At 40.3% G+C, this 10323-nt stretch overlaps 1 protein-coding gene across 1 annotated transcript in view; it reads right to left on the minus strand.

Moving 5' to 3' along the window:
* Positions 1 to 2414: 2414 nt before the first annotated feature.
* LOC110026518 (monocopper oxidase-like protein SKU5) overlaps positions 2415 to 10323 on the minus strand; it is a 10195-nt gene continuing 2286 nt past the window's right edge. Inside the window, exons 5-10 of the mRNA XM_020727484.1 lie at positions 9680 to 10046; positions 9219 to 9587; positions 9049 to 9127; positions 8301 to 8497; positions 8083 to 8168; positions 2415 to 2836 (exon numbers count right to left, since the gene is read on the minus strand). Coding sequence (XP_020583143.1) covers positions 2415 to 2836; positions 8083 to 8168; positions 8301 to 8497; positions 9049 to 9127; positions 9219 to 9587; positions 9680 to 10046 — 1520 coding nt within the window. The remainder of the gene's footprint in view (positions 2837 to 8082; positions 8169 to 8300; positions 8498 to 9048; positions 9128 to 9218; positions 9588 to 9679; positions 10047 to 10323) is intronic.

Here is a 10323-nt window from a genome sequence, read left to right on the forward strand (position 1 = left end):
ATGAGCCTAAGTTTCATTGGGAAATCTCAGATAAACCACAGAAAGAAACATGGAAAACACATGCACATGCAGGCATGCAACATGATGCAAAAAGTAAAACAAGTAAAATCAAAATAATAAATAGGCCGGTGCTGCTGGGTCGGCAATATATCCCAGAAAAGAAAAATATGGTCGGACTCTGCATATACATGCCTGGTCCTAATTCTATACATCAATATAAAATATGAAAAATTAAGATACGGGGCACGAACATCTCCTCCTAGTCTCCCTCCACGTGGTTCCCGCGCTAACATCTCGAAACTTGTGCCCGTATCTTATTTTTGCTACGGGACTCTCCTAAACTCTAAAAGGTACATAGGAAAAAGAAAAGACTCAATCCTACATGAAAAAAAGTGTTAGCGGGAAAACTCACCTGCAAATAATGTTTCATGAGCCATGCCTTAAAAGTGAGGAGCTAATAGCACATGTAAGCAAAATGGTCAGAAATCATCAGATGCTCCCCCCATAGAGGTACTTGTGTGTGTACAATAAATATGCATGACTCCTTGCAGAAGAACGCCCTAACACACTACCATACATATGCAACATGTAGTTACACCACAAGCACAATGTAAAAGAAAGATGTCTGGCTAGGGTAACCAATCCAACAGAGAACAATAGCTAGACATTAAAAAGACTACATAGCACCTTGAATCCTAGCCTAGCACACAATCTAACGAAAAGTGTGTCAACCTAGTATTTAAGTGCAGGGTAGGTCTGGGTATAGTGTGACTTTGACTGGGTCGCTATACCGACCCCATCCTAAAGATTCGAAGGATCTAAAGGGTGTCACGAAGAGTGGTGACACAAGTTAGATCTATTAGATTTTTATCACATTCATACTTGTCGATGACTTAACTCGCATTGCTCGTCGGGATCAACCCAGCAAGCAATGCTCATTAAGGCATCGTGACCGACACATGATCACTCTCTTAATGAGTCTGGCTCGCTACCTATGCAAACATGCAAATGCAAGTGAAAATAGTCAAATGACAGAGTGATGAGTGTACCGTGGGGCAGTGGCTCAGGGAAAGATGGGCATACCGTGAAGGTAGTTGCCCAAACAAATGGGTGTGTCATAGCGGCAGTGACCCGAAGGGTGAGCGTGTCATGGAGGCAGCGACCCGAAGAAGGTGTTCCAAGGCGGCAGTGACCGAAAGGGATGGGAGTGTCGTGGCGGCAGCGGCCCAAGGAAGGTGTGCCAAGGCGACAGTGACCGAAAGAGATGGTCGTGGGGTGTGATGTGAAGGCAGTGACCAGGATATGCAAAAAGGTAGGTGAACATGCAAGAAATCATGCATATGTATACACATAACGTGCAATGGTGCAAGTGATTGGTCGACCGGGCCGTGGTGGCCGGTCAAACCAAAGTGATCAGTCGACCGGTTTGGGATGACCGACCGAGGCACAAGTGGCGTCGACTGGTCCGGGATGACCTATAGAGGCACAAGTAGTGTAGACCGGTCTGGGACGACCAATCGAGGCACAAGTGGTGTCGGTGCAAGTGTAAATGAGAGATACAAGGTGCAAGTGCAAGTGCAACGTGCAAATGCAAGGTGCAAGGTGAAAATGTAAATGCAATGTGCAAAGTGCAAGCGCGAGTGCCGATGCGATCTATGACATACAATATGTAACATGCAAGACATGCACGTGCAAACAATGAGGTGCAAATACCACATATGATAGCGAGCCACACTCGTACTAACGACCTCACCTTGGAAACCTAAGATTTAGACCCTTGGATGTGCGGCACCACCGCCACTTGCTCTGGTGAGGAAATGTGGGGAGTTTCTCCCTAGATCTCTGAGGGGAAACCTTTCCATGACATCGCGAATTAGAATAACTACAAAGCTTTTCCTATTTTGTGAACTCCTCTAAATTTTGCAAAGCAAGCCAACTACAAAGCTTCTCTGACTTTTCCAACTCCGACCTCCCAACTTTTCCAAGTAAAGCGGGGGAATCCAAAGCAAGGGGAGTGAGGAACTTTGACCCATCAGAACTTGTGCTAAGACTCACAACAAGAGGTGAGACACTCGACTCTACGGGGGGTGTTTGGCCACACACAAAAAGTCCTAACCTAAAGGTTGGCTCTAAGAAAACCAATGATCCATCACGCAGACACGTCGTCGCGCCGGTCCACACCGGCGCACGAGCCCCGTGTGGGCGATCAAACTCACACGTCTAGACTTCACTATTCCTAACGCTGGCTAGGAGGTAGGGGATCTCACCACCGCGACGGTAGCGCATGAGCCCCGTTTTTTTCTCTTGACGGTGAAATGCTCCGATGAAGTTCTCGACCCTCAGGAAGTGAGGAGCGACGAGGCTCGCCGGTGACACGCAACAAAAATGCACGGGGGAGAAGATTAAGCTCTGCCCTACTTTCTGCGTGAGCGGGGAGTGGACGTCGACTGTAGGATGCCGACGGGAGGTCTGCAAGTTGGAGAAGACTTTGTCGGCGGGAAGGAGAGCTGAGGAAAGGTGTTGCGGTCATGAAGTCCAAAAGGAGGTGCGACGTTCGGAGCTATGCATAGGAAGGAGCCGGGGTCGGTGAGAACTCCATGCCGACGTGTAAGGAGGCCGGAAGAGCCGGCGAGAAAAGGAGGGTTGTGCTCGTAGCTGGCCGAGAGAAAAGGAGATGGTTGCCTACAGGGGAGCTCGGGTGGGGCTTCGGCGATAAGGACGCCGGTGGCGACTCCCTTTGCTGACGAGGAGGGGCAGACGAAAACATTCAGGCGCGAAGAAATGGACCCGAGCAGTGATGGCGCGACGAAGCGGCTTGGGTTCGAAAATCTTTGGCCTGGGAGGGAGGGGAGGCGTAAGCGATAGTTTTTATAAGGGATAATATAATAATAATAATAATAATAATAATAATAATAATAATAATAATAATAATAATAATAATAATAATAATAATAATAATAAATTTAATAATCGCCGGCTCCGCGCATTTTTAGCCCAAACGCGCCATCATTTTGAAATGAAAGTTCCCCCTAGCTAAAATCGAAGTTTCGGACGCACTGGTGTGATATGTTTCATCATCTGGGGTCGTTTGGATCACTTTTTCAATAATCGAACCTAAAATGATAATATGCGCATTTTTGCATATGCACGGAACCCCAGCAATATGAGTTTCTTTCTGGGGTAAAATCGACGTTTCGGATGCGTTGGCGTGGTCCGTTTCATCGTCCGGGGCCATCTGGAGAACTTCAGTGACGATCAGGCCAACTCAAGCTAATTTTGCTCGCGATGTGACAAATAACACATGTTGACTCGACCGAAGCCATCCAATGTATGAAATGCCTACCGGCCTTCACCTGAACGAAAGACAAAGCCAAGCAAAACAACCCCGACTACATACCCCTCAACACGTGCCAAAAATGTCTCGGGTGGGTGTCTGAGCTATCGGATGTTACAGACGGGCCGTAAACTATCCCGAGTCATGCAGGTGGACACTCTACACTCATGACATCAAAAATTGATGCCAACAGTGTGTGTACAATCCAAGCCACCCAGTGTTATCCTAAGCCCAATAGTCCTATAGGAACTCACCCTTGAATCCTCACATATTGGTCACAACCTTCCAAGTGCTAGATGTTCATGACCATCCATGTAGGGTTCTAAAGAGAGTTAGGAAGTGATTTGAATTTCTATGCAAGTGAGTTCCATCCATATTCTTCTTGAATAGTCAAAGGGGAAGTCATATGGATAGATCTTAAGCACTAAGAGGAAACAAAGACCTCACAAAAAATGAGGTCAACAAATGCGTACTCGACGCCTTGCTGCAGCTGCATGGGTTGGTAGCATAAACTTGGTATAATAAAACACATGAATTTTAAAAGAATTGCAAAGAGAATCTAGCAGGAAAGAAACCTATAACATGTCGTCAAGAAAAAAAAATGCAAGCAAGTAAAACAAACTAAATTTCAAACGAACCGAACATGAACACAAGCTCTGTTCGGTCATGTTCAGTTCGTTTACACCCCTAATCATGTCACAAAAGGATTTTTTCGTGTTAGGTTTACAGTGTTATATATGTTTTGTAAAGCACTATGTCCACGAGCTAATCACTCTAATCAAACTAAGGGAACTAACAACCTAAGAGAGCTAGCGACAACTCATATCAGGGATTAGTGAATAGTATCATCGGTCCTATCCCCTTTCCCGAAGGATCATTGGGGTAGGAGATACTATTCTAAATTTCACTTAGTACCTCTCATTTAGCACACATAAGCGACGTCGTCATCGCCCTCGCCACCAAGACCTCTAGCTCACACTAGCCCGATGATCCATATGTGGCAAAATATCCCCGGTTGCTCACAAGGATTTGAATAGCTTATTCAAGACTGAAACCCTTGAGCATTAGGTTTACATGTAGGATAAGTAGTGTAGAGTACTTTATTGGAATTGGTGCATTAATGGGTCCTGAATCATATCTTGGTGGATCTCTATAAAATTTTGCGAATGATTTTTTGCAAGAAACAATAATCAGTTCAGATGTCTTTCAAAGGGGTTTGGGGCATAACTGTAAACCACTTTAGAAATTTCTAGATCATTTTTAGTTCACCTAAGCTTATCATGTCATTGAGTTAATCAACCTTGATTAAGTTAAGTTTTAGTTATGGTGTGTTAACTTGTGCTCAGTGAACTTTGGTGTGTAAATTAACCAATGAGTAAGGGCAACTAATCACTCATTGTTATGTTGATGAATTATAAGGGTAAGAACCATTAGGGTAAACATAGTTATTAAAGAACCTTTGATCTCCTTTCAATTGAACTTCAGCTCATAGTTTCAACGATGTTTATGATTACTTATGCTTTTGTTCTAAGCCTCATTAAGTAATTTTAGATTAACTCTAGTTCACTACCAAGCTCTTAAAGGTTGAGGAGTAAAGTTGTAATTTTATAAAAGTTTTATGATATGGTGTTTAATCTTTGTTATAAGTTGAATTGCACTTAACCATTGATTGAGGGTTTGAATTAGTGAGTTACCATCTTTCTAACCCAAGCCCCTCACATTAGGATCATCAAAATATTGATTATCTTCCAATCCATAAAAAATTAATTAATTACAATTTTACCTTTTATAGAAAGTGAAGTGAATTGGTTCCTGCCTTTTTACCTTTTCTGTGTTTCAATCACTTCAGAGAGTTAATTATCATAATTATTACCCAATTACCCTTTGATTTGGCCTAAATTTTAATTTGAAATTCAATTTTTCATAATTACCATTTTACCCCTAGGAGTTTTTACTTCAAATGTTCATAATTCTTTGGCTAGGATGTGATTATTGGCCATTTCAACAGTTGAACCAATGTTTTTGGTTGTTGCAGGCCTAGGACATATCAAAATTGTTCTCCTCTCAGCCGTTAGGACAAGGTAGCACAAGCTATCGCGGGTTCCAGATCCCACATTTCCAACTTCTCCTTTTATAATTGAGTTATATATGAGTGAAGGCTCTCATTTTTCTTTTGATGGACTTGTCTGAAGTCTTGTGAACACTTTTGCGACTTCTGAGTGCTAGTGAACTTCACCACAAACATCCTCTTGAATTTCACAAAAGGAGCTGATTACTCTTGAAGGTAATCCATTAAACCATCTGAGAGCTGACTCCCTCAACATGGTTAAAAAGAAGTGTCACTTTAGAGCATCGGTGATTCTCAATATGTAAACAATTGAATCAAAGGAGGTAATGTAGTCAGTTGGTTTAGTCCGACCTTCATAGAAGTCGAGTGACAGAACCTTAAACTCTTTCTTTTGGAGGGGGGGGGGGGGGGTTTGGGAGATTTATCGAGAGAATGTTTTCTCAGGTTGGCAAGGTGCCTCTGTGCATGGGATCCACTATCTATCCATCAATGTAGACCCAACACTATCTCGGTAATGGGGATCTTCTACTATTTCCTCGGGAAATAGTGCCCTCCGATCGTTGGGTGTTTGTCTCTTAGCTCCTGGTAATGGGTTCCTTCTGTGGGTTCGGTTCCCTTCTCTCACTACTACTTCTTTAATGATCTCTAACATTTGGCCCAACATTTGTCTCTTAGCTCCTAGATTTATTGTTGTATGAATTCCCTGATGCACTCTTTGTTCACTACACCTTCTCGGTGGTTTTCTTCCCCATGTTGTGCTCCTTTTCTTATTGGTGGCATGATTCATGCTCACCACATCTTTTTGGATGTTGAATACAGATCTGCCATGTGATTGACGTTCAGGAAATAAAGCGTAAATAGGAGAGAAATAAAAAGAGGGAGAGGGAATGCACAGTAAAACTCTTTGAAGAATGACTGATTAACTCTCTAATATGTAAATTTCCCCCTATTCATAGGCAAGGAGTTGTAAATTGAAAAATTACTCGCTCGCCCAAGATATTTTAGGTATAAAACATAAATGAGACTTTGGCTCGACCACCCTATCACTCGGCCGACTGAAATCTGTAATCCTCAAGTCACCAAAGCCCGTTTGGTTGATTCCGTTGAGTTTGGGCAACCAACCAGTCCTGGAGGTCATTTGGTCATCTAGCTTCACTTAGTCGGTTTTGAGTCAACCAATCGATTGTTTCAGTCCGGTTGTGTGCTTGGATGAAACTAGATTGTCGGGTAGAGACTGAATCTCCTTAATTCAATTGGTAGTCTACCCTGGTGACATGAGATACATTTGAAGTGTTCAATGGGTGTTTAATGATGAGAACCTTAGGCTTTCTGAAGAGTCTTGGAGACTTCTGCGAGGCGACTAGTTATTTTGGATGAGAGCTAGACCGAAACAACCTTCGTTCGACCCGCTCTGAGTCTTGCTCCATAGGAACTGTAACTCGTCAACTAAACTTGATCTTCTTTTGGTGGACCATTCTTGGTCGTACTTTTGTCTTATAGTCCATTGTATCCTCGAGATTCGTGTTGGCGTATTTCTGACATACAATATTCTTGGAATTTTTTATAAATATTTATTTCTTCTTTCTTTTTTTTGCTGTCTTTTTAGGCGACCTCTATAATCCACTTATTAATGAAATGCTAGGCGTGACCCTCAATATCCCAAAAGAAAAAAAAAGCACTTAATGGTTTCAATAAGCATGATAATTACTCATTAAATGATTATAAATAGTCAATACTTAGTTTAGTTTGATCAGTTTAACCCGAGCATGATTTTACAGTATTTAAAACCAATTTGAATCCATGATTAAGTCCATTTATTGGAATTAGTCACTGAAAAGATCAACCAATTATATGGATTGATATCAACATATTACCTAATTAAAGAGTTTATTTTAATTAAATTTAATTAATTTAATTTTCTTTGCGAACCAAAGAAGATATTGTCTTAGATCCCTATAGTGATGAATATAATCAGTTTTTATAATTATAATTTTGCAAATTCATTTTCAAAAAAGAAAATTACTTTGCAGAATCCCATCTGAAACTTATGCAGATCTGTGTAATTTATTTGACAGGAAAAACAGACTGCGTTCAGCCCACACCTATTATATAAAGGTAGTCAGTGTTAGGTTTGACCTAAGTCTGTAAAGAGTGGCTGTGGTTTTTACCCATATATGGAAATAGTCAAGGCGCGGAGCGTTTTGGTCTTCCTGGCTATTCTATCCATATCTTATCCTATTTAATATAAAAAAAAAAAAAAAAAATACAGCAACATATGTTAAATAGTTTATTTTAACTCAATTTAATTAATTTAATTTTCTTTGCAAATCAAAAAAGTCATTGTTTTGGATCCATAAATATAACCAATTTTTTAATTATTATTTTTCAATTTTTTTTTTTTAAAAGAAAATTACTTGCGGAATCCAATATAATATCCCAAAAAAATCATTTTCAATAGTTTTCTTCACATAAAAGAGTGGAACTAAATACAAAATACCCGAAGGCAACTGCAGCCCATGGATGCTTACTGTAAAAATGAATAGATGAGATTCAAATTCATAATAAGCTTGTCAAAGTATGACATGAATCACTAAACTTCTTAAAATTTAATTAAAAAAAATAGAAAAAACAATGTCAGCTAGCTATGAAATCCTAAGATAGCTTTACATAATAAGCAGACAACTCAGCAGAACAGAAAGCATTGCCACCACTGAACAGAGATGAGAAGGCAGAAGTGAACTTCCTGAGACATGATCAGTTCCATTCCTGCATTATTTTTAAGCAAAAGAAAATATAATAAAATATACTATTAAATATTTAAAAATACTATCAATATAAACTAATTTTAACCAAAAAAATAATTTAAAAAAGAGTGATGAGATGAGCAAACTTAATTACTTCGGCCAGTAAGCTTTGCCACAGTAAAGAACATTGCTGGGAATAGGTAGCTCAGTTCTGTTATTAGGCTCAGGATTTACTATCCTTAAATAGGTTTCCTGACCAAGGTACCACCTGTCTAATGAACCTGCACGAAGGTTCCAAATTCCAACATTGTCTAACATTACAAGGACCGCAGTCCATGCTCCTGGGTACACCTGAAAGAATTTCAGTTCTTAGGCACACCGTTATTTATGAATAAATAAAGTTATAATGGAACAAGAGTACATGATGGAGCCTGAGTTCAATAATGGGGCGCCACATATTAAGTAAGCCCCATCGCTTTTAACACCGTCCAATGTCAGTGTATTGCGGTAGGGCTTACTTGACACATGAAGTCTCACCTCCAATGATGAGGCGCTACATATCAAGTGAGCTACTTCGCTTTTAACACTGATCAATATCAGTGTATTGCGGTGGGGCCCACTTTGACACATGACACCCCATCTCCAATGATCGGGCACCACATATCAAGTGAGCCCCATCGCTTTTAGCATTGACCAATATCAGTGTATTACGGTGGGACCCACTTGACACATGAAGCTCCACTATTAGACTTTAAACCCAAACAAGGTGGATGTAATATTTTCTCATGGAACAGAGCCTAATACAATTTCGGGCCAGCCAAGAATCAACACAGAATAAAGGATTTATTTATATTGTCACCATTCTTAATCTAATGCTTGGCTTGAAGTAAAACTATTGCTACCTGTATTGTGCTGCGCGCAACCGCATCCCATTTGTTATAAGAATTTCTACTAGCGTTACTCCATTCTCCATAGGCAAACCTTAAATATTCAGTCCAAATTCTCTCAGCAGTAGCAATCAATAATATTACTAATAAAACTACACATAATTAAAGACAATATACAAGCATACCCGACAACAAAAAATGAGTATCCATCCATGTGATAAGTCTGAAGTTTATCATCATTATTCTGAAACACAACCTCAACAAAATCTCTGTATGTGGAATTGATCACTGACGCTGCTATTCTTGGCGCCCCTGGGCGAGGCATCACAGGGAAATCTAGCTTGTAAACGCCTGTAACATTTGTGTAGTAGTCTGCAAGCCTTAAAGGTGTATCAGGAGAGCTGTAAGAGATGCCATTGATTGCAGCTCGGAGTTTTCCATTGATAAAAATCGGTGCTTCATTTCTCAGCACATAAGTTTCACTGATATTGATAGTGTCAATCTTGAATGAGCCTTGAGGATTAGGCCTCGCTGCACTTGCAGATAAATTCCACCTAATCAAAGTTAAAATGATTGCACACATGAGAGTCTACAATATAATGCTCAAGAGTAATTACTGTAATCAAGGTTGATTTCAAGAACAAACCTGACAGATCTTGCTTGATTCATAGAGTACTCTTTGAAGAAAAGATCATTGGGAGGGTCAGGAAGAGAACCGTTGGGTTTATTTTTTGAGGAGGAATAATGCAGAACAGCGACGCCTGTGACTCTGCTCCAAAGAGATCCATTCATGAAGCGAGAGCTGGCAACAATGTAGTAATCGTTGCTTGGGTCTTGATCCATTGAGATGAGGAAAGAATAGGACTGGCCTACATGAATGTCGAAGTCTGTGTAGTTCTGTTGCACTGTGTAGGAGCCCTCTGTTTCCACTAGAAGAAGGCTATGGGACTGGATTCTGAAGTTTAGGCTCGTAAAAGTTCCCACATTGTGTACGCGGAACCGATATGTTTTGCCTGTTTTACAATGACAATAAGTTTGGGTCCAAAAGTTATTAACAAGTTAAATAGAATCGTTGCAGTAATTTTGTTCTGCTTAATTTTTAAGAATTAAAATAAAAGAAAATCACATGTAAAAGTAAATCCGACTATATTGATGGCGGCATGAAGTTTATTATTCAGATTAAAATTACATGACATAACATCATTCAAATCTGAAAAGACAAGGTCAGTCCTAGAGGTGTAAGAAATATCAAACTTATCTCCAAATAGTTTTATATATATATATATATAT

Source organism: Phalaenopsis equestris, unplaced genomic scaffold, assembly GCF_001263595.1.
Source record: "Phalaenopsis equestris unplaced genomic scaffold, ASM126359v1 Scaffold000374, whole genome shotgun sequence".
NCBI classification, from domain to species: domain Eukaryota; kingdom Viridiplantae; phylum Streptophyta; class Magnoliopsida; order Asparagales; family Orchidaceae; genus Phalaenopsis; species Phalaenopsis equestris.